The sequence below is a fragment of the Sinohyriopsis cumingii genome, chromosome 7 (assembly GCF_028554795.1).
Source record: "Sinohyriopsis cumingii isolate HCF-2022 chromosome 7, ASM2855479v2, whole genome shotgun sequence".
Taxonomy (NCBI): Eukaryota; Metazoa; Mollusca; class Bivalvia; order Unionida; family Unionidae; genus Sinohyriopsis; species Sinohyriopsis cumingii.
Window position 1 is genome coordinate 110,951,731 of NC_142967.1, and position 25,807 is coordinate 110,977,537.

The 25,807-nt window shown below is 40.5% G+C and overlaps 1 protein-coding gene across 1 annotated transcript in view; it reads left to right on the forward strand.

Annotated features, from left to right (window-relative positions):
- LOC149795929 (adhesion molecule nephrin-like) overlaps positions 1-25,807 on the forward strand; it is a 149,316-nt gene that overhangs the window by 54,791 nt on the left and 68,718 nt on the right. Inside the window, exons 14-19 of the mRNA XM_089963891.1 lie at positions 1,034-1,180; positions 1,673-1,703; positions 2,946-3,058; positions 3,560-3,593; positions 4,319-4,431; positions 4,975-5,011. Coding sequence (XP_089820017.1) covers positions 1,034-1,180; positions 1,673-1,703; positions 2,946-3,058; positions 3,560-3,593; positions 4,319-4,431; positions 4,975-5,011 — 475 coding nt within the window. The remainder of the gene's footprint in view (positions 1-1,033; positions 1,181-1,672; positions 1,704-2,945; positions 3,059-3,559; positions 3,594-4,318; positions 4,432-4,974; positions 5,012-25,807) is intronic.

A 25,807-nucleotide genomic window follows, 5' to 3' on the forward strand; every position in this document is an offset into this window, starting at 1 on the left:
AAGTCATTTGATGTAGTGTCACTAGATGATGAAGACGTGACTACATTCTTGGGGAATTGAAGGTACTCGGATCGAGCTGTAAAGACAAAAGTCTATTTGAGCTTCTGACCAGCAAAACTGGTGTCGACCCGCGGCTGGGGTTTTTATACCAGTTTCTGAAGACAACGCCAAATATGGCGCGCTCCTAGCTCTTTGCCATGGCCAGAACCTCAAGTGAAGCTTCGTAGTCTCTTACAGGCTATCGTCTGGATCTATGTATGTCATTAGACAGATAATTCTACAACGTCAGCGCGATTAGTAATAGCTTACGATTTTTCTAGGTTTCCGCAATGCGGTGCTTACATGTACTTTTTTTTTCTTTGTGTGCCGACTTTAGGATACAAGGGAAATGTATGTATAGACAGTTCGTACTTGATCATAAGAGCGCAATCTGTATTAAATAGTATATAATTGCAATACCGAAATAAATGGATTCAATCTCAATATATTTTAGTAGAAGATTACTTTCAGTATGATTTATCAATTTACTTCTAATACAATTTAATCAAAACTTACTCTTAACACAATTTAGAGGAATTTTCAATCTTGTTACTTGTACTGAAAAATTCTGTCCTAATAATTTATATAATACCTGGTGGATATTCTTTAAAAGTATATCATGTCATCCCTATTCCACTAATGCAAACAATACTAATGTAGGTAACTTGCACTTGCTTTTCACCATCGTATGTATGTATGTACGTATGTATGTGTGTGTGTGTGTGTGTGTGTGCTTGCGTGCGTGCGTGCGTATGTATGTATGTATGTATGTGTGTTTGTAGGACCGATTTAGAAGCAAATGATAATTTACCATTTCATTTAAAACGCATTTGTCCGCGCTTTCTTAAAAAGTGTGTACGAAAAGATATATGCCAGTATTTACCAATATAATCTTTGTGCTATTTGTTGTAAGATTCATTATTCTGTACGTCATTTGGTTCATGGTCCGATATAGACTATATTTAAGACATAACGTTTATTCTAAAAATCTTAGCAACTGGAGAAGACAAGTATAATGCGGATCATCAGCTTGCAGTGAATATTGGAAATGGCATTGGAACAAGTGTTTTAGTTGTCACTATTATCGCTTTGGTGATCTTCATCCTGAAGAACAGATCAAAACAAAAGAAATCACAGCTGGGTACGTTGTAACAAATTTAATAAAGTATGCTCCCTTTAAATATTCAATAGCAATAAATACGATATTATTTAGTGTCTTGAAGGCTTCGAAAGAAGTTTCAAAATCAGTTTGAATCTACTCTGCCTCCTCATGTTGATTCATTGCTCTTCTTCCTCCAATTTATCGCATCCTAATTATACACAGTAGTTATACAATATTAGACAAGATTACTGTGCAGTAAGACCAGTAAATGATATTAAATTAAACAATGTGAATATTACTCTCCATATAATTATTAACAAGTGAGTCAAATACTCGGGATGTTCATTTATATTAGAATGCACTAGTTTAGATGTACAATAATATTTCGTTCGTCTTCTATCAAAACGGATAATTTTGTAACATGCCTTTGTAAAGTTTTACTTACGTAAATTAATTTTCTGGATACAACTGCGCAATGTGAAATATCGTCTTTTATGTGTATTCACAATAGCTTTTCTATTTAAATCACAGATATGCCGTCTGAAGAATCTGACGTTCCCAGGTAACATGGATTTCGTATTTGTAGAACAAAATATATATTCACCCAATCTTGCACCTAGAGTTAGGTAGAAGGATACCGAGATATTTACACATGTTGTAAACCCGAATACGACAATGAATACACATTGAGAAGAATATCACATTTAGTGGATACAACGAATCAAAAATATGCTTTCTCAATTAGTCATGTATTATGTTTAATTTTATTTTTTTGGTTCGTATAATACAATGACTTAATTACATCGTTTATAAAACGTTTTCTTCCGAATTTTCTGTGAATTAATGTTCTATTCAACAAATGGCACCGTTGGAGATATGAAGCATAATTTGTTTTTAATAAAGGTTCTACTCAATACCTGATGTGATAGTTTATCCTCGTACATGGGTACACTTAAAACAACAACTTTCTAGGTTACCGCTCCGGTGGTAAAATGGTTAGAGCGTCCGCCTCCGAAGCAGGAGGTCGTGGGTTCGAACCCCGGCCGAGTCATACCAAAGACTTACAAAATGGTACTAACAGCTGTCTCGCTTGGCGCTCAGCATTCAGAGGTCAGTGTTAGGACTAGCTGGCCTGGTGCCAGGATAATGTGACTGGGTGGGACATCATGCTACGTGTCTGCGGCATGATGCCCCAGTGCTAGACATCACTATTAACTGCCACACTGCAGACATCGTTGCGATATGACTGAAAAATTGTTAAAAGTTACGTTACAAATCCTAACCACACACACACACACACACACACACAAATACACACACCTTTCCAATCATACACTAGCAAAAGACAAGTCACATTTTCTTGTAATTCTTACAGTTTGATGATGGCGTCTGTATGGCAATGTACCACTGATTTGATATACAAATAGACATCATAACAAAATGATACTGACAATGACAAAAGTATAGCTAAGATGTATGTACAGTTGGTTAGTGAGAATGAGAAAATCTCCTAAAAGGTTTATAGACATTTAACTCAAAAGTTTCTGAAATTCCATAATTCATAATGGTTCCTAAAAACATTATCTCGGACATTTATGTCCACATACATTTTGCTGACTATAACTTATTTGACATATTTACCGCAGTATTCATGTATATAGGCATTATGTACAATGAATTTGCACACAGTCTAGCTTCTATCTGATACGTCAGGAGCAAATAATGGACGCATTTATTTTTGAAAGTAATAGCTATGGAATTATTTGCTGAAAGGTTTGAGCATATGTACTTTTTTACATTTTAGAGATGAAGTAGGAACAGGCCTGACTCCAACAGGAACAAATACCGACATTTCTAATGTGTATGAGAGACTACAGAATGAAGGGCAGGTCGATAATCCCTATCTAGAATTACATAGTACGTCATTCTTCCACTGATGATCAGTATTCTGTATTAACCTTTTTCATTTAGATGTATTCACAAGTAGAAAAACAATGTGTCGAAATACTGTATTATATGTATTGTTAGTGTTCAATAACAAAGTCGATTCAACAACGAGAAGCAGCACATTTACCGTACAATCCTCATTTCTAACACATTTATTCTCTTCACTAACAAATTATCCTTACGTAGTAAAATCTCTAAAGGAAAACAGATTATCGGTTGAAATGAATTTAGACTTACATTTTTACTTTACGTAAATCCTGACAGTAAGTTTCTTTAAAAAAAAATCTAGATTGACATACCGGCACGATAAAATTCTATTAATAAATGTACTCTAGTTTGCACCGAAAAAAATTTATATATATATATATATATATATATATATATATATATATATATATATATATATATATATATATATATATAAAGTAGGTAAATTATATAAGTCATTACTGTATATCAACCTCTTTCCAGGGATTTCTGCAGCAACGAGGGAAATTGATTCAAGGTAAGATGATTTGATACAAAGGATGATTAAACGAATTTTAACAGGAAAACAAAAAAAGATTTAAATGAGAGAGAGAGAGAGAGAGAGAGAGAGAGAGAGAGAGAGAGAAGAAAAATTATTATGAACATCGGCAAATTGTACTAGTGTACTATATTTGCAATCTATTTACGCCAGAAGTTGATTTTTATCAATATTTGAATTAAGGACTAAAGGACTTCGATGACGGATAACTCAGTTTCTGGTGGGGTGTGAGCGTGCAGACCTCCCAACTTAAATTATTATTCCTACTAGTACTTCAGAGAAAGGCTGATATTAGAATGTGGTTGACATTTCATTTTGGAACAAAGTCAAATTGTCTAGACTTCAAAATTTAAAACAGGAGGTACATGAAAGGAAAGTTACACTGTGCATTTACAGATTTATCAATCTTTATTCCTAAACTATCATAATATTTATTCTTTTAATTTTCTTTTGGTTAGTTAATCTGACATGTGATTAGAGAGGGGAAATTGTCCTTTATTACACCAATTTTAAATATATTAGGTAAAACTCATATAACTTTACTATGGTCACAGTGTATCAGATAAAAGTAATCGGGCTTTTAGATGTAATTAGCAATGGTATCAAGACAATTAAATGCTGCAAGAGAGGAAATTGTATATAAGCAGTCATGATTTCACTCTGTACTCATTAATAACACCTTTTTAGTGTATTTAAAATTATAGGATTGAAGTTGAAAGACTTAGTCTTCATACTTCTAAGACCAGTTCCACTTCTAATGAGCAGGAAAGTCCAACAAGTAGCAAGTCTGAGGTTCATTCCTACTTAGAAGTTGCAGGTGCGTCCCATCTGTCTCCTCTCCACCCACTGTATATATATATATATATATATATATATATATATATATATATATATATATATATATATATTTACATATATATACTGGAGAAGAAAGATATTGTTTTTCAACTTATTATTACTAAATCGATACCTACACTTGATACATTTGATATATTCTTGTGTGTAGCGCAATATATTTTGCATTTTTTGGTTATAGGTTTATTTATATTTCTCGACAGGAGCATGTTTAAAAAGCTCGAGTGATGCTAAAGTCAAAATCAATAGTCCTTCCGAAATCAATCAGCTTTATTCCATAGGTTTATTTCGTTCTCTAGAAAAAAGAACATTTATTTGTTTATTTGCTTATAATAAACATTGTTAAGTTAACATGCACATTAAAAGCAATAGGTTTAAATTTGAAATATTTGGTGAATGTGCATTATTTATCTTTCTTCACCGAGACGTGCCTCAAAACTTAATTTTACAACTATATTTTAAACAAAAACACTGAGTCATTTATATCAAAAAATTGCCTTTTCAGAGCCCACACCATGGATCATAGACGAAACCGCTAATAGGTCAGTACAATACAACTAAACAAATGTTCAAATCAACTTGTGAATTTTGTTATCCAGACCCATCTGAATGACTGGAAACGAGTCATAATGCTGATGAAATAAGGCATTGAAAGAAGTTAACTCTCATTTTAACAACAACAACAACAACAACAACAACAACGATAATAATAATAATAATAATAATCCAATTTTTTTATTCTTCTTACTTTTCTTTATTTGTTTGAATTACAATGCATACCATGCATTAATACAAAAACATTAGTAGTAAATGGGGTCACCCTAGGGACAATGGGACTTAGCATTAAAAACACCCCTGGGTCACTCTAGGGACAATGGAAATTTAACATGGAGAAAAATCGTGGGTCACTCTAGGGACAATGGGAATTTAACATAGAGTTTGGGTCTGTCTAGGGACAAGGGAAATTAACATGGGAATAGAGTTTGGGTTTGTCTAGGGACAAGGGGAATTGAATATGAGATTTTTTTTAAAAAATTTTTTTAAAATTTAAATTTAAATTTAAATTTAAAAAAGGGTAGGCAATTGAAAGGCTATCTCTTTTCGAGAAATATGGCTGGCCCTGAAAAGGGCCTTTGGGTTTCTTCTTCTTCTTCTAACTCCTTAACTTCTTCCACCAAGTCCTCACTTTTTCCATTATTCCTTTCTTCTTCTTTTTCTCCTCTGGCATCCAGTCTGGATGGCCCAAGGCTCTAAACTTTTCCTGGACTTTGATCCAATTCTGATTTAGCCTATCAAAATCATTGTTTCTTTTTGTTTTCCTGATCTTTTCTTTCTTTATACCATCTCTCTTTAATCTTCTTTACCTCTACCTCCATCAATTTTCTCATCAACTCCTCTCCTTTCCTAAGTCTTTCCTGACCTCTCTCCACATAAGAGCACTCTGTCCCATGTGACATTTTTTCAAGAAAACACCTGACTTTCCTTGCATTGTCAAGTGCTTCCTTTAGGCTTCCCACTCTGACATAGGTGGGATTTATCATACCTCTCAATCTCTTTTCCTCCTCTTCTATCATTCCTGCTATCAGTTCTTTTGCTATGTTTAGACATTTAGCGTAGTCCAGGTACTCTGCTATCTTCCATTCTTTTTCTAGTCTCTCCACTACATAGATACCATCTATTATCCAGTTGTATATATGTACCAAATTGTTGAACAAGTCACTTGTAACCACCATCTTCGTTTTTTTATTATTCCGTAGAATGGTTCTAATGACGAACGTGGTGGGTTCTTATAGTGAAAGCGCGGACGTGATGGAAAACATCCCCCTAAAAACGTAAAATTGATCTTACCTAGATCATGACCAAGCAACGCGCGGATGTGAAGGAAAACATCCCCCACTTTTCTCATTTCATATAATCAAACCCAAACTATACTCTCCACATAAGCTAAGAAACAATAAAGAAACCCATAATCTACTATTCACACAAACTTCCTTGAACATTTACAAACAAAAAACACACAAACACATACACTCTCACTATCAATAAAGAGTTAGTGTTTATATTCACACTACTCTACCTACACACATTGGCAAATTAATAGTTATTTCTTTTCTAGAGTTTTGGGTAGCCCTTAAAAGGGCTGTTTTTTTTTAAAACTCCAGATGCACCTATCTAATGGTTGCACCTTCCTGGCCTGGCGCCACACACGCATCTTCTTCCCCAGTCTCCTTTCACCTTTCTTCTGGGGAGAGCAGAGGGAGGATGATTCGCTTCAACACCCCAATCCTCTGTCTCGGGAATATTGTACGACATCCTCTCTTCTAGTTTCTTTTCCTCCTCTTCCCTCTGTCTTCTCTCCTCCTCTTCGTTCTTCATTCTTTCCTCTTCTACTATAGCCTCCGCGGCCAGTTCATTTAACAGGCGCCTGACATATTCCAGATGTATCTGGAGTTCAAGAAGTTTGCTTATTCTGCTATTCATTCTTGTGTTGATCAATCAACAAGGGTAGCTAGACTGCCCAGCGAGTTTCAATTTATAGTGAAAGCGCGGACGTGATGGAAAACATCCCCCTAAAAACATAAAATTGATCTTACCTAGATCATAACCAAAAAGCAACAACGCGCGGACCTAAAAGAAACACTCACTCACTTTTTATGCTACCCATCACTATTTTAAAATTTTTTTTATAAATCACTTCAATAGACTATCCACATACGCAAAGCAATCCAATCTAACTCCTAATCTACACCTCAAACACCAAAAAAAAAAGACATCATTTTAATCTACTATCCATACCAACCTACTTAACCACTTACAAACACAAACACACAAACACATACCCTCATATTTTTTAAAAAAAGAGTTAGTGTTTATTTTCACACTACTCTACCTACACACATTGGCAAATCGATCGTTATTTCTTTTCTAGAGTATTGGGGTAGCCCTGAAAAGGGCTGTTTTTTTTTTGTTTGCTATGGCATTCTTTTTTAGTTTCTAAGAATGCGATGTCCTCTGAGGATAGACTTTCTGGCGATAGGTCTGCTTCTTCGGAAAGAGAAGAAGAACTCTTTGGTGTCGATACGACAATCGACAAAGCCTCTGTCAGCTTCAGGTTGCTGTTGTTGCTCTTGTTGCTGCTGTTGATGCTGTTGTTGCTGTCTCTGAAGTCTTTACTTCTCTGTCCATTCTTCTTTCTCCCTGTTCACTTCTTCTCTGAAGAACTCTTCTATCAGGTCTTCAGTGATTTTTAGCATTCTCACATTCTCTATTTCTTCTGGCTTCGGTATCAGACTGTGTCTGACCCTATGCAAATTCACGTAGGCTTCGTTGAGCTTAGCTAGTTTGGAGCACATCTTCGTAGGAGGATGAGTCGACAATGGATGGTTAGACTGGAAACAACCCGGTTCTTAAAGTCAAAGCGCAGACGTGAAGGAAAACATCCCCCACACGGTTTTTGAGTCGCAACGTTTAGTGAGTGTCATGAGAGGGATAGTAAGAAATGAAAGAGCATCAATCCAACATTCTTATAGCTAAACAAAAGACAAAGGCATTTTTTTCAAAACACAACATTTTTTATTCAAAATCACTTAACACTAAACAACAACTCTAACATTTTTAACAATAATCCAACAATATAACATCAAACAATTTTTTCAAAACACAACATTTTTTATTCAAAAATCACTTAACACTAAACAACGACAACTCGAACATTTTTTAACAATAATCCAACACTAAAAGTTTCTCCACTAGGTAAAGAGGGATAACAGTCTTCCATGGTTTCTAGTAATCTAGGATGACTTCTCTCAAACTGTTGATTTCTATGGTATTATCGAATTCTGCATACAGGATGACGTTCACCGTTTCATCAGGGTCTCGGTCTTTAAACTGAATTTCCATACGAATCTGGCCGGATTTTATAGGGTGGAAATGTCCCTCGTCGCTGCCTTGGTCTGGAGTGAAATCAAAAGCCCACAAAGCGTAGCCTCCTGCATAATCCTCGTACCTAATACCGTGACTAGTATTGGTTCCTAACTGTCCGGTGGCTTCGTACAGGGACAAGTACGATCTCAAGTAATTCTTCTTGGTAAAGTCAGGTTCGAAAGGTCGGGTTCACAAGGTCTTGCCATCGCGACTGACTTCGATTTTGGACACGCCAAAGTGTTGAAAGTAGAAAGGATTTTTTTCGGCAGCTCCGTTGAAGGCTGTATTCTCGACGATACCAACGATCAAACGTTTGGGTAACTGTCCTTGGAACAGATGATCTTCGATCATGGATCGCTGTCCCTTGGGAATGGTGAAGGTTTTCACTTCCACGCGTCGTATGGGATACTTGGCAGTCGTTCTGCTCAACGTCTGAATGATGTCGTTTCCCACTTTAGGTAACACTTCCACACGGCGTACGTAGAGTCTGGCTTCTAGGATTTTGGTTTTGTAACCGTCACTATCAGCCAATAAATGGAAATCGGTACTGCTACGATTCAGTCTCAGGCGGACATCCACCCCGTTCAGCAAATACTTTTCTTGCAACCACATGTCCAAATGCAAACGATCCATCAGTTCTAAACTTGTGTCGGCTCCCGTGATTCTCTTTCTTCGTTCTACAAATCCATCATTGTTGTCTTTCTTTTCATCAGTTTCCAATATTTCAAACTTGGTAGGTTCGTCAGCTTCCCATACCACACAGGCATTGAGATGAGTGTTCTTGGCATCTATTCCGTACGTCAAGAGATTTTCCAAGTAGGCACGATAAGGGTAAGTATCCATGCTGCTACTGACCAGTTTGTTATTAAAGTACAAGTCCACTCTACTGAACAAGGAATGCATGAAAGTGTTGACGGGAGCTACTGCTTCATCGTCTATAGCACCTACAGTCTTATCTAGAATTTTGACTTTCAGGTACAAGTAACTGCTATTCAGATCGATGTAATCTTCGGGCTGTCCTTTGATTTCAAACTCGATGGGAGCGGAATCGGTCAGTGAGGAGACGGGGTGAAATTCCACCCACTGGGATTCTTGCATCGTCATCATCGTGGGGGGCATGGCAAACAGGTCCAGTTCCGTCTTGGAACAAGCGCAAGATTCTCGGTGCATCATTTTTTTTTTGTCTCTTTTCTCAATAATCGAAAACGTCTAAGTCTCGAACGGTTCTTCTTTTCTTGGCCTTTCTCGCTTGAAGTCTGGTGAAAGGGTGTTTTCTTCGTCGTCTCTTTCTGTCTTGTCCTTGCTGAATGCCTGACTCGGTAGCGTGCAGGGCATTGATAGGTGTCTCTCGTTGGCCTAAAATGTCTTTGCCCGTTTGCAGCAAGACATTTTTGCCTGCCCTCATGAAGGCTTCTTTAGGGTTTTGTTTGTCGATGATGACATTTTGGAGAAATTCTTTGCCTTGCGTCAGTGCCGCATCTTTCAAGGCGTGCAATCCGCGTGTCACCATCGGTTTCAACACCGGGGCCACCGAACGAAAGGCCGATTTTAACATGTCTCCTAAGCCGTGTCCTCGCTGTCGAGCAACCCCTCGGTACACTGGATACATGACTTACTTACGAGTCGTGAGAGAACCGTTTTCGAAAATGGAGTTTCACCGTGACTTTTCCTTTGGTGAATGGAATATTTTGTCCCAGATCTCCTTTTATAGCAATGTTGACCGTGTCCAAATACGACTTACTGACAGGCAAATAGTGAGGATGGACAAATTCGCGGTGGACGTGGTAAGTGTTTCCACCTTCCTCGTCAGTGTTCGTGGCAGAATCCACTTTGAAAGGAATGACACGCAGTAACGGTACGGAGGTGTGTCCCACCACGTTGTACTCCACCACATCGGAATACACGAACATCAAATTCAGTCCTTGGTTCAGTTCTACCGGGGTACGAAATAACTTGCTAAAAGACTCGTTGTCGTAAACGATGGGTAATTCGTTTTTCTTGAGCATGGCCTTTCTCATGTCCATGTCTCCGCCCAACATGTCAGACAATTCAGGACAAAATAAAATGGACATGATTTGACTTCGTTCAAATTTCATCAAGAAGCGACGAGCTGCTTTGTGGTACTCCATGGTGACACTTTTGTTGACATGCTCCAAAGCTTTCAGAAACACGACATTAAACCTGGAGGCTATGGTTCTGACCAAATATTGACCACTAAAATAATAGCCTGGGGGAATGAACAAGTGATAGGTGGTGTACTTTTGTGTACGGGTTTTCTTGTCATATTTGACATTGCTATCCATCCACTGTTGCATTTGCTCGTCATGAACTTCCACATCAAAAACATTTTGATTGGGAAGGACATTGAGGACTTGGGTCGGGTGAATGATTTCTACTAAAGCCACTTCCCAATGGGCTTTGTGATCTAACTGGATGGCCTGAGGTAATTTGGCCGTGTAACAGCACAACGTGTTCTTGGGAAACACCTCCATGGAACTGTCACTGGGTAAAGTTAAGTAAAATTGGCTTTGGTGACTCATAATTCCAGAGTTCTGTGGCTGTCCGAGGGGTTACTGTACGTCAGAGGCGTTTCTCTGTCTAAAATGGGGTTTTGGTTGTGGTTGAAGTGGTGACTGGCACTGGCACTGGACACATGGTTCCCGGGGTTTCCGTTCGAGGTGAATTTCAGGGAGGGATTAGGAAGCAGGTAACCGATGCAACTGCTCAGTAAAATGGTCCACAATTGGTTGTCTCCTTGTTGCAAACTCAAATTGGCGATGGCTGCCCCGATGACACAATACACCACGAAGATTTGGCAGAAAAAGACGATTTGCTTTTTAGGCACACGTTCTCCACAACACACCCACAAGGGTTGTTTTTGTAAATCTTGCACAGAAGAACTAGGTGAAGGAGGAGTGGTCGACGTAGCTGCGTCTGTGTGAAAAGGCATGATGGTCACTTCTTTTTATAGTCGATGACTTGCGAAGCGTCGATCCAAGAATCAAAACTGGGTGGATATCCTTTCCAACGTACTTTGACTTCTTTGACACGTCGTTTGCCCACTTTACGGGTTCTGCGTTCGAGAATGCTTTCGATGTCGTACACGTCGTCTTCTTTTTTGGTGACACGTTGTAACTCGGGCAAATAAAACGTTCCTTTGAGCACTTCTCCGTTCATGTCTTCCAATTTATAGACGGCAGGATGACGGCCATGCACTCGTCCAGTGACGCGAAACAATTCGGTCGTCCAGTTAGGTAAGTAACCTTTGTCGAAAGTGCGTTTGGTTTTGCCAATGCGCACCCAATCTCCTACGGTCAACTCTCCGCTTTTGTTGGGGACAGCCCTCGTCGGGGACGTACCAAACAGACGCTCAAACACCAACACTTCGTTGTCGGGAGTCACGTCTTGCGGGGCACGTCCGATGCTTCGATGGTAAGATTGGTTGTACGCTTGCACCAGGTGCGGTAAGATGTCGATGTACTTCAGAGTGTGGTGATGCGTAAAATATTTCCACATGCGTTCTTTCAAAGTGCCTTGAAAACGTTCCACGATGCTGGCTTTGGTTTCGGGATTCTCGGTGGTAAAAAAATGAATGTCACGTTTCTTTAATTCTTTTTGGAAAGCTTGGTTCAGAAATTCGGTGCATTTGTCCGTTTGCCATCGAAGAGGGTGACGACCGCTTTGTTTCAACACCCGTTGCAGGGCTCGCACTAACTCGCTGCTCGATTTGGAAGTCAAGGGCACGACCCAGGCAAATTTGGAAAAGACGTCGATGACACAAAATAAATATTTGTAGCCACGATTGTAGCTGGCCAAATGAGAGACATCGGCTAAATCGGCTTGCCATTGATGATCGATGCCTTCCACTCGGGTGCGACTTCTGGCAAACTTGCGTCGAATGGGTTTGTGTAAAGTGTAGGTAGCTTGTTCTTGTAACCATCGTTGCACTTGAGGTAAACGGAGACTTTTCAGTCGCGTTTTAGCAGCACGATACAATTTTTGAACTCTTGCGTAACCTGCAGGATTCGAGGGATCGTAGTAAATGCTGGCTAAGACTTTTTCCATTTTGTTGGTTTGTTAATAAGTCACCCACTCTTCGGTGATGCTACTTTGGGTGGGTCGAAAGGGTGGTTTGGAAATGGATTTACGTGTCCGATGGGCTACGGGAGTAGAAGTCGAAGGTAGTGGTGGAGGTGGAGGTGGCAATGGAATGGCTTTGGTTTTCTTTTCTTTTTTCACTTCTGGTTTCCCTTCTTTCTTTTTCACTTCTGTCGAAGGAGGAGTGGACATCATCTTTTTAACCCAAGCTTTCATTTCTTCTCGTTGGGGTGTGGGGGACGGGGTCAACAAGGATGCTGCAATCTTACTCGAAATGGGAGCTGCTGACGGTGTTTGAAACACTTCTCGCATCTCTTCTTCCTCAGGCCTTCGTGGGGTAGCATCTCTGGTGACCCCAGGGGATGGTAGTAGTGGTGGTGGTGGTAATGATGATGGTGCTGGACTTTTCATCAAGGTCTTAAAATCTTTCAAAGTGGGTAGAGCTGTTTCGTCTAAAGCTTTCTGGTGAAAGAGTTGCAGTCGTTGTAAGAGTTGACCGTACTTTTGCGATTTTTCTGTTTCGGACAAATCTTGGCGATCCATCAAGGACTGCAATTCGTGTTGTAACTGGGACATCTCGCTCAAATGGGGATTGGGAGGTAAATGCGGGGTGCGTTGTTCTTGCCACCGATGGTATTCCATCCATCGTTTGTAAGGCACTAAAGCTAGTTTTCGTCCTTCCATGGGGTTGTCAGGGGTCGATTAGCAGCAGAGGGGGCGAATCGGACAATTGGCTGAATCGTCATTTGGTTTAATTGATACTTTCTGCACTCAGCGGATCCAGCGTCGTCAGCGCCTGGTAAATAAAAACGACCACGTCCACGGGGGGCGGCAAATCGACAATTGTCCGGAACGTCATTTAGTTTAATATACTTTCTGCATTTTCGATCCAGCGTCGTCAGCGTCCGGTAAAAAAAGCGCGACGACGACGTGGTTGTCATTGCCCCCTCTGCTGCTAGGTGTTACAATGAAAATTATTTACAATTTAACCGAATATTTGGTCAAGTCCGATACGATATCGTGTCCGAGGATCATGTAAATTTATCGTTACAAATCCATGTGGGGTCGACTGAGCATGACTAAAAAAGTTTCGAAAAACATTAAAGTCCATGTCACCGCCGCATCATGTCTGCCAAATATTTCGTAGCGTGTGTGTATCAACGCCGTTGAACACAGCAAGAATATTACAGTTATCTCTGATTACTTTTGGAATCTGAGTGTATCGTTGAGTGACATATATCACGTCAGTGTTTTTATGCCTGCCTCTGGAAAATATCCTAGCTGGGTTTTTTTGATTGTCTAACATAACATCATCGTACACGACTAGATTGTTAACGTTGCCATCAATATCATCAATACCTGGTGCATCACTGATATCTGTAATAAACTCAATAACATTTTTTTCAGTGATCGCTGATGCATTCTCGTTAAAATCTTTCAACACCTCGTAGCATCGTTGATCATCCACGCTAGGGGCGATTAAATACAACTTATCCCACTTCATCCATCTCATTATTAAATTAAGTAGTAATTGCGTCTTGCCGGATCCAGATGGTCCGATGATAATCATCCGGATCGAGTTTGGTAACGCTGCAACATGCTTAACTGGTTCTCTTGTTTTAGTCGCCGAAAAATCAATTATATTCATATCTCTATACATAAATTATGGATCTATATTGTGTGAAGTGTAGAGTGCATACTGGCACAAATGATATGACCACCGTCACAACAAAAAATAATAGATCAGCACTTACTGGTAAGTGTGTACAATGCGGTATAAAGAAATTTAGATTTATTTCTATTAGACCCGGGGATGTTTTAAAAAAAAGCGAGAAGGTGATATTGCAGCCAAGTTATCAAAACTCCCCGGAACACCGTGGGCAAAGTATCCAGGAAAAAAGCACCTCCCAGGATATAACTACTGTGGCCCCGGAACACGATTAGATATCAGACTCGATGATCAAAATCAGCCCAAACCCGGTGAGTATCCAATAAACGCTATCGATAAGGCGTGTCATGCTCATGATGTTGCTTATAAAAGTAGCGATCTGCAACAGCGTCATATCGCGGATGTAAAATTAATTCACGCGTTAAATACCATTCCTGATAAATCATTCAAAGAAAAATTGGCTTCATGGTTGGTAAAATCGGCTATGAAAGGTAAATTAATGATGGGCGCTGGTAATTAATAACAACATGGAATCCATCTATTATTCTCCGAGAGGATACTGGAAAGGGAAGGCTGCAATTGATAAACTCGCAAGCGCTGCAAAAGTAACGAGGGCCACTGCGGCTAATTGGTTATCCAAACAGGCTATATGGCAAATTTATCTACCACCGCCTAAACAAATCAACTTCTCGCGCTTTGATGTCAGCGTACCTAATGAAGTTCATCAGGCTGATATACTATTTCTGCCGCATGACAACGGTTACAAATACGCGCTAACCGTAGTTGATGTTGCGAGTCGATACAAACAAGCGGAACCGTTAAAAACAAAGTCGGCAACTGAAGTAGCCGATGCGTTTGAGCGGATTTATCGAAGAGGTCCTCTGCGCTGGCCAAATCTATTACAAGTTGATCCTGGTAGTGAATTTCGCGGCGCTGTTCTATCAACGCTGAAACATCATAGCGTCGCGGTACCACGAGGTCGTACTGCGCTACATCGTGATCAGGCAATTGTTGAACGATTCAATCGGACTCTTGCTGAACGGTTATTTGCATATCAATACGCAAAAGAATTCATCCAAGAAAAACGATCTCGTGAATGGGTCAAAAGGTTGCCAGGCGTAATTGCAGCGTTAAATAACGAGATTACCCGAGCAATCAACATGAAGCCCAGCGACGCGATAAAAAAAAGGTATATACCCGGAAGATCAAAAATAAATAGCGTTTCCAAGCCGATTCTCGGCGATGTCACCGTGAGATATTTATATGAATCAGGAGAGCTTGAAGGCGGCAGAAAAAGAGCTACTGATCCTATTTGGAGTGTCACCACGCACAGGATATCTACTATAACACGATCAACTGGTAGACCACCGATCTATAGACTGGATTCAACTGCCCCACAGCGGGGGTTTACACGCGAGCAACTACAAGTGATACCTGACGATACTCAATTACCCCCGCGTGGTCTTAACTAGCGCCGTTGCGTCTATTGCACTCAAGACAGGTCAACCTCACATTGTTTTTGACATGACCGATCCTGTCCACGGTAAATTGGCGAGCGTCTTTATCCGAATAACGCCAACTCATTACACAATTACAACTCGCGCAGTGATTATTCTGTTGTTGTCGTAGCGAGATTATTAATTCGGCATCAATATCAAGTTGCCGTTTATTTTTTTTATCCTGTTGTTTATAACCAGAGAGTTTTCTATTAATGACGCTTGCATCGATGCTAACACTGCTGGTGACTCCGTCACCGGTGTCATCGTCAACAACAATTCTTGGAAGCTGATTCATCCTCCGTACTCTGGACACTGCAAGATAGACTAGATTCGACCATTCGATGCGATTATCAACCATCCAAACAGTTGTATCCGTGATGGTTAATCCCTGCGAGGAATGTATTGTCGTTGCGTATCCTAGCGTCCACGGGGATTTATCAGCACGCAGCGCGTTTTCGACGACGCTGATATCAACGAGCACGATATCATTCAGCACGAGAACTTGTTTTTCTGTCCGTCCTGGAATTTCAACTTCAATGTTCTGCCGCCGTGTATCCGCGGGTCTATAACACAACGGCACTGGGCGCGTTGGAAACTTTTCCTTATGCAACGTAAACAACTTTTGCTGAAGTGTGTCTCTGACTATCTTTCTACTTGCTATTATTAAATCGTTTGGTCTCCATGTTTCCCAGAATTCATTTAACGGCGTTTCCGGAATCACCTCGCGAATTATTTCACATTGAATTCTATCCGGCTGTAATCTGATTAATTTCTTAACCTCGCGCAGTTGTTCATCAAGTGCTCGGTAATCAGCATCGGTTTCTTCATAATAGTCCACAAAACCCTTTAACCAATCATGTGGACCCTCGCCGACAAATGGTGGTGGTTGGCCATGATCCCCGCACATTATCACTGCTGTATTCGCGCGCAGCAACCAATCAAGAAATGTTTGTAAAACATCTAACGAAACAGTACATATCTCATCCCAAATGATAACCTCAGGAATAAATTTTTCACCCATTCGATCAGGAGTCCACGCACCGCCGCTGTATCGAAAAAAGCTGTGATAAGTAACGGCGTCAACATTTCGTTGTTTTATCTCTCGCGCTAGTCTATGGGTTGGTGTAAGCACGATCATACTTGCCCGCGTTCGAAATAATTCAATTGCCCGAGTCGTCTTTCCTGACCCGCCACAGCCGTTTAAATAAACCGTCTTGTATCTACAAATTGGGTCGGATATCGGTGGTGCATTAGACCACTCTGACAATTTATCACCGCGTAAGTAATTGTTTTCAATTGTAACATCTGCTGACGGGGAATAATCGCGTCGTATTTCATTTTTAATTCTCCATGTACCCCAAATCTCATTCGGATTAGTAAGCACAGCCACGTTGCTTTTATACTTTACGTCCATGTACATTGAATCAATCGCAACTCTAACTGCGGTGTCGGGAAATCTATTTAACATTGAAAATAAATTTATACAAGCATAACCCAGCATAGACGCCCTCAAATGTGGATATGCTGGGCTGTCTCCATCGCTGTAAGTAACAACTGTACCCAACCTTGTTCCATTGGACAAGAAAGCTGTTTTGCAGTTTACGTATCTATTTATCGCCACTGCGTCCTTGATTACGAAATCATATTCTGCGTCATCTATAATCAGCCGTGAGCAATATCGTTTGTAGTCGTGGTTTTTTCCACCTTGTGTGAACTTACCAATTATTCTTCTACAGAGATCTTTTGCCTCTATGTTTCGTTGGTTGAATATCTTTTTGGACCATTCGATGATATATTCCTCGTCGGCATCAATCTGTTTTCTGGATTCGTCAATTATGCTATCTAGACGCTCCGGTTCTGGTAACCAGACTTCAGTCTGCGCCCGGTATGATATAATCGCGTCACTGACAATCAACGAAACTAGCATTTTACAATCAATCATATACCGTAGCAGCGCTATTGGCAACCACGTTTTTTCAGTCATGTGTCTACCAATCCAAACATAACAACACGGATGGAGTCCTGCCGCGAATTCAAATGATACTATGCGAGCGAATCCGGTTAAATCAAAATCAGGCAGTGGTCCATTAATAGCAACACGAGTCATTTCATGTCTGGGGTGTCCAAATCGTTTGAAATACTCAGCGGCGGATCCATACCCGAGAAAGCTCGCTGGATAACATGCAACCATATCAACGGAAATCATACTATCGCGGTAGTATCTAGTGTTCCATAATCCACCGTGATAGTATTCCAAACAACTGGATTGTACATCCGGTAGAAATTCCTTGCGTGTTGGTCTCCACGCATTTTTCCTTGCTGCAACATGAGCTACAACCGATGGAATTGTAAAACAATTTGTTAGTAGTTGTTCATGCTCTCCAAATTCCATGGCTAGTTTTTTCATCTTGCTATGTAATGCTTCAGTGCGGTATAATTCACCGTTTGGTCTTACAAACTGATCAAAGGTATCCGTATCGTTTTCAGCGCTGCGAAGTAACCACACTGATACAGGGTCGTCTTTACACAAGTAGGCAATAGCATCAAATAGTTTCCTCTCCGCGAGAGAACCATCCTTGGAGAATTGTTCTCCCAGGAATTCTTCAGGCATATACTTTACTGTTCTATCCCGTGGAAATATTGTGATCGCGGATGTCCATGCGTGTTCGTTATGATCAATAATCTTGATTGGAGCCCCCTTTGATTTATACTTTGATTCGTATAATACTTCCCCGGTTATCGTTGTAACGGTTATTGGAAATCTCAACGATGTTTCTAATCTCGCTATGTCGCTGATAGTAGCTCCTCGCTCTTTTACGGTTAGTTCCCACTGGTTTATTTTGCTACGCCGTAGATCAGTTAGTTTATTTCCTCGACATGCATTTGTAAAATGCTCTATTATTCGTTCTGCTACACAATTTATCCCCGTTGACTGTTTCATTGGTTTCAGTTTTACAATATCAGGTTTCTTATTTAACGGGTATATCCCATAAACAACTGCTGTTTCAGGATATGCTCGTTCATAGTATGGTTTGTCAATTCCAGTTAACAGCCCCGGCTTGGAATCGTGGCTAACAATGACTGTTTTCTTGTCGCTGAGAACTGGTTCAAATTTATCACGTATGATCCAATTACCTGATTCCACCCGGACAATGAATTTTACTCTGAAAAAATACTTTTTACTGCCAAGGTGTGATATTATCGTTACTGCGCGTTTGTCGTTCATGGTAGCATCAACAACGCCATCAATTCGAAATGTTGACCAACTATGAGATGCACCATCACGCTTGAATTCATTGATACAATCACGGATTTTATTTAACAGGGTTCTATCGTTTATTAACGCTTTTGGTGCGTTCTTGAGGGTTCTATCGAGATTAAACCTAACATTCTTGTAACGCTTAATTGCTGATAATCTCTCGAACTCCTCCTCCATATAATTAAAACAAGTATTTAAATGAAAGAATATAGTATAATGAATCACTGCAAATGGTTGATGATTGGGTCGACAGCCCCGTGCAATAAATCATGCAGAGGTGAATTCTGCGGGTATCATTTACAAAGCGTTCGTAATGGTTCTCTTGGCCCCCTCCCGTGCTTGGTTTGCCACGTTGGTGTAAGAGGAAAATCACAGTTGTGTATCAGTTGCGGTGGAAAACGATACAGAGAGTTAAAACGTTATTATGACAAGCGAATTAAAAACACCGTCATTGACTCCAACAACGATAGGATTATAAAAACTCCTCAAGACTACATTGAAAGGTTTATAATTAAACCAAGTAATGAATTAAACAAATAGTATTATTACACAAATGAACCAAGACTTCAGACCTCACCCCGTGCTTGTTAATTACGAGGCATCTCGTGACGGCGTTGTTAGAAACCGTAGACTAAAAAAACCAGTTGGATGGAAAAACAATCTCGGGTATTTGATGTTTACTGCTGGAGGGGAAAAATATCTCTGTCACAGAATCATCTATGAATGTTTCCACGGATTGATCAAAGATAGTCTCGTTATTGATCACATTGATTCTAATTATCAAAATAACAGACTGTGTAATCTGCAAGCTATCTCTCAGAGTGAAAATAGTAAAAAAGGCCAAACTGGTAAGTGCTCAAAAAAAGCAAGGGGTGTCAAATCGTTTGATACATCAACGCACGAGGAAAAAATATTTCAGTCAATGAATGAGGCAGGAAAATATTTCGACATTTGTAGCGCCTCAGTACGAAAAGTAGCAGAACGAGTATATCAAACAGCGATCTCAAAAAAGACCGGACACAGAATTCGATTTTCATATATAACATCAGGTGAAATAAATCCTCCAATTATATCAGCGAGTGACGAAGTCACCATGACAGTGTGAACGTTACAATTAATTGTCTGTTTCAAAGAAAACGAATTATCTTTACAGTTTCATCGAAGTATTCAGTGTTGTTTAACGTTTTTTAAGTAAATGAATAACACACCTCGGGATTGATACGCAGAGTTCATTTTGTAAAAAAATTTTTTATATTAAAAATAGGAATATGAATATCGAAGACATCAATAATATATTAACCGAGATTTCAAAATTGAAAAATCAAGGAATTAAATTATCTGATAGTCTCAACAGCGAAAGAATATTATCCGATTATGAAATTATTAACGAACAATCGAAACGGGGGCGTTTTACCCTGGCCCGCGAGTATTCTTTTATAAAACGATTAATGAGAACCTGTACCGCAATGACGTAAATGCATTCATTGGGTTATTCACTGCCGTTGAAACAATACGAAAAAAACTCGGACGTGTTTATGAACGACGCCGGGAGATTTCTAGTAAGATTAAAAACATTAGAAAGATTATAGACGAAACCCCCGTGGAGCCCCCACCGTAACGGAAGTGGCACATTGAATGTATACATATTTTTTTTTTCCCCGATAGGTCATACTACCTTGCAGAGAAATATAGTCCATCGTTCATTTTGTAATACTGAAATAGTAAGACAATTGCGTTTCATGGCATTCGGGTATATTCCTGCCACACTCGGCGGGAAATTAAAAAAATTTTATTTATAATAATGGTAGGTGAATCACTTACTACTCGGCTAGCCAGAGAGCGGCTAGCAGCGCTTAAAAAGTTCATACCGTTACGAGACAGGGTCCGAAAACAACTTCAAACGCGGCAGCAACTACAAACTGATTTTACTGTTGGAAGTGAACAACTCTTTGCTCCGATAACGAGTGCAACCAGAGATGTGAAAACAGCGATATACGGGGATATCCCCGACGAAGAAAGAAAGAAAAAGGCGCCACTGCTTGGCGTACTTGAAAAGATAGCAGCAGAGACCGAACAAACAAAAAGGTCTTTAGAAACACTTCCTGCGGAAATAGCGGTTGCTACAACACACCAGCGGCGAAGACCACCACCACTCGCTATAACGGACCCACAAGAACCTTATGTTACAATGGCCGATGAAGAAGAACCAGGTGCTACTGCAAGGGCACCAGAAGAAAGAAATACCACAAGAACAAGAAGAGATAAAGGAGAGAATACCCTCTAAAATATTTACAAAGTCCGCAATAGATCAAATTAGAGCCCTCGACAGCGAGGAAGAATTGATCGATTTTACTGTTGTAAATTTTGATAAGGATTTATGAGGGGGGGTATATCAAAGAAGGTTACGAAAAGTATATAAGGTCGATGGATAATTGGGCAAGAATGGTGTATTTAGCAAATAAATATAAAAATACATTACACGGTGATGCTAATTATACAACATTCCTCAAGAAAGTAAAAAATAAAAAACCAAAGCACGGAAAAGGATACTCCGTTGGTAAAAAATCCTACGGGTTTTCAAACGCTAGCGTTTCATGTCCTGGTAATATTCTCAGTGATATATCACGGCTGGAAGTACTCATAGGCGGAAAACGAGCCGGAAATAATTCCAGTGAAATTATTAATGAAACCACTGATATTTGCAGGCGTTTATTTGCAGGCGGTATCATGGACATTAATGTATATCGAACGCTCATAGACGAACTCGTGGACGGTTATCACAGCGATTGATCAATCACTGGTGATCAATCACTAATTGAAAACACTGGTGTTTTTATAATAAAGATGATCATACACTACAACCATGATAAACCAGTCAGCGTCTACGTGGTAAACTCACGATTGCCTGTATACCGCGCGTGGTACGGAGACGGTCTCGGTGATACCATTGCGGGGTTATTTACAAGAATGGCTCCAAAAGTGGCGCCGTTAGCTAAACAATTATCTATGAAAGCCATTGATGTTATTCGTGATAAGGGAATCAGCGCTATTGGAGATGTTGCCGGAAAGGCGTTTTCTGCAGCAAAGGACAAACTAATGTCGTTGGTGAGAAGAAAAAAACAAACGCCGCTGCGTTCTACAACAGTGATGCCTGCAAATGTCAGCAGGGTAATAAATAACGCGGTGAAAAAAAAACTAGCGTCAATGACCGAGTCGCTGGCGACTCAATCGCCAGCGACTCAATCGCTGGCGACTCCGATGACTCTGTCGATGGCTTCGCCATTGTTGGCAACGACCCCGTCGTCGTCCACTGATGCAACAACCAACGCGATCATGAACGCGATAGCGGGAAGTGGTCTTAAACCAAAACGGAAACGACGTTGAAAATCGTAGATTTTCACTCAAGGAGTTTGCAATTGAAAACACTCACATGATAATAATAAAATGTTTGCGCGAACCGCTGATCCCGCGTTTGATAAGGATGCCCCAGTGCGCAAGGATGATTCTGTCCGTGATTATCAATTTTATTCCTATCAACCACCACAAGCCGACCTACGATCGCGAATTGAACTTCAAGTCCAAGATACCAGTAAATACTTTTTGCCGTGTGAAGCGTTTATCGAAATCGAGGGAGAGCTCGTAACAAATGCTGCCGCTAATACACCATATGACAACAACCAGACTATCCGAGTTGGTTTCGTTAACAACGGTATCATGGCGTTATTTGAGAGTGCTAGATATCTCATTGACGGGCGAGAAATTGAATCAATAGAACGCGAGGTTGATGTTGCAACAACGATAATTGGGTTAGCAAGATATTCCGATGATTATACAAGATCGGCCGGTCCGTCTATGATGTTCGCTAAGGATACCACTAATAACGCTGACCACCTTCAGTACATTAACGTGCTGACGGGAAGAGATACCGCAATTGACCCACAGGCTGAGGCGACTAATCCAGACCGCAGGGCAAGACCAGGCGCTGATTTTACTATTATAAAAAGTGATAACGCTGATTTTAATCTAGGATTTGCAACACGAGTAGCAACATTGCAAGGACAACGCCGACAGTTTTCATGCGCGATTCCACTCCATCACATATTCGGATTCTGTAGAAATGTCAGAAAAGTTATCTATGGAGCCAAACACCCAATCGCATTAACGCGAAGGGGCGATGATAACAATGCAATATGGCGTGCTGATGGCGTCGCTAACGGTAAAGTCGTTTTAACTAAAATAGCATTGTGGATGCCGGTGTTGACTGCATCAGTTACCACGGAAGCACGATTGTTATCATTTATGGAACGGGGGGGAAATCGTTGTTGAGTTGGCTAGCGGTAACAACTGATGCTAAAGAGGGTAATGTCGCTGACACATTTACATGGCACTTGGCATCAAAACAAGGTGTTTCAGCCCCACGTCATATATTTATAGCGCTACAGGATAGGGATCGATTGGGTAATCAAGAACGCAGCCATATGATATTTGATCGATTAGGAGTCAGGGAGGTTTCGCTGAGAATAAACGGACAACAGGAACCATCTGAGGATATACAGCTTGATTACGAAACTAACCATGTCGCACGTGTGTATCATCGATTGCTGTCATATATGGGTCGTGATCAAAACGTCGACACCGGGTTGCAAATATCACAACTTGATTTTAAAAAATTCTATCCGATTTATTACTTTTCGTTGGAACATCTTGATTTAATGAGACAATCCGTCGTTGATATACACTTCCGAGCTCGTATAGCCCCGGGTGGTGTTAATTATAGAGCGGTTGCTGTCATTCTCAGCGATAAATCAATGCTGTTGGAAGGTGTTGGTGGACGAATGAGAATCGTTGATGCACCAGTGGAAAATCTGTAATTAAAAACATAAATGTTTTAGAATAAAAACGTCGTATAGTGTTGTCGGTGTTACGCTGACTGATGGTCAAGTCAAGAAATTACGATCAAAGTCCGCTAAACAATGCGGAACCACAATAACGTTAAAGCCATCACAGATGACTGGTGGTAATCATAAAATATCATTGACGACACGTCAAATAAAACATTTCAACGATGCAATGAGGAATAAAAAGGGTGTTCAAATAACTTTCTCAGCCGCAGCAATTAAAAACATGGAAAAGACCGGTGGGATATTACCGCTGTTAGCTGCGATTCCAGCGTTGATTGCTGCGGCGGCCCCAGCGGTGGCTAAGGCGGCAGCGTTAGGAGCCGTTGGTACCGCGGCGGGAATGGCATTGAAGAAGGCAACCGGGAGAGGCTATAAAAAAAAGAAACGAGGACGATCCGTAGCCGGAAAGGGTCTAAGACTACCGGGAACCCCGTATTCATGGTATTCGGGAAAGGGTCTAAGACTACCGGGAACCGTTTATTAACGCAAGAGTCTATGGTTCCGTTATCCAATTTTGATTTAATAGATGCCGCCGACGCGTTAGCGATAAAAAACTTCAGAGGTGTTTTTATGAGGGATCAATTACCGACAAAACCAAGGAATATTGAAACCGGTATAATTAACCTCGATAAATCCTCCGGAGCGGGAACTCATTGGGTTGCATACGCAATTGATCCGCGTGCGATCGTCTATTTTGATTCATACGGGTTAGCCCCGCCGAACGAGTTCATGCGGTATATCCGGGGGTGTTCAACCCCGGTTTTTTATTCCACGCTGCCAACACAGCAATTAAGTGACCCACCGATATGTGGCCGTGAGGTATTAAACGTACTCGCGGAGATTTCATCATCGCGGAAACCACCTCATGTGGTTGTAAACGAATACACTAGTGGGAAATTTAGAGACAATTACATTAGATAACAATGATTGATATCTGGGGACGACCTATTTCGGCGCTGAAAGAACCCACAACGTCCGCCACCGATGACATAAAAAAACTAATCGAGGATGAAATCGCTGATACGTTAAATCTAACCAGTGTTGACCCGGGCGAAATAGTTGTATTTCAAGACCGCCAGGGTAAATTGAAATCCAGTAATGTGTCACTCGACGACATTTTAACACGACAGCGTGATACTGCCGAGAACACTATCGCGTTGTATACCAGCGACGGACGACTCAAACCGGGTGAACATCTATCGATGATAACGGATAGGGTAACATTAATCCAAAACGGCCTTAGAAGGTTAGATAGATTGGTGACCGAACTTGACACGCAGGTGAATAAATTCGCCGAGGTGGAAAAATCTGTCACAGATATGCAATTCACCACCACGAACTTCTTTGGGGCTACGCCGGTGACAAAACCGAATATTGCAACAATAAAATTGGCAATCGACGCGGCAGAGGATTTGCGAACCGAGTACAATACTCAAGTAACCCGGTTTAATGCGTTACAAAAAAATAGTAACACACTCACCGGCATCATGAATAAATTCTTTGGAACCCCATCTTCTCCTGTTATGACCCTCGCCGAGATTAAAGCGGCTATCGACAACCAAAAACCCAGTAATGACGCCGTTGTTAAGTTTTTTGGAGCCTCACTTGCGGTTGATATGACCCTCACTAGGATTAAAGCGGCAACTGATTATCAAAAGACATTTAAGGTCAGCGAGCTCGTATCCACGTTTTTTAAGGATACTAAACGTACCGATATAAATGCTACAATAGACCCGGGGTTAGTCAGAAATAGATATAATGACATCAACGAGCATATTGATTATCAAACGCGCCTTAAGGTCAATGAGCTTATACCGGCTTTCTTTGGAGACCCACCTGTGGCCAACCCAACCCTCGCTGGAATTAAAAAATTCATGGATAAACAAAAAAACCCTAGCGACGTCGTTGATAAATTCTTCGAGAATATCAATATAGCCAACGATATAGCCGAGAGACTTCTTGACATCATCCTGTATATACACGGCCAA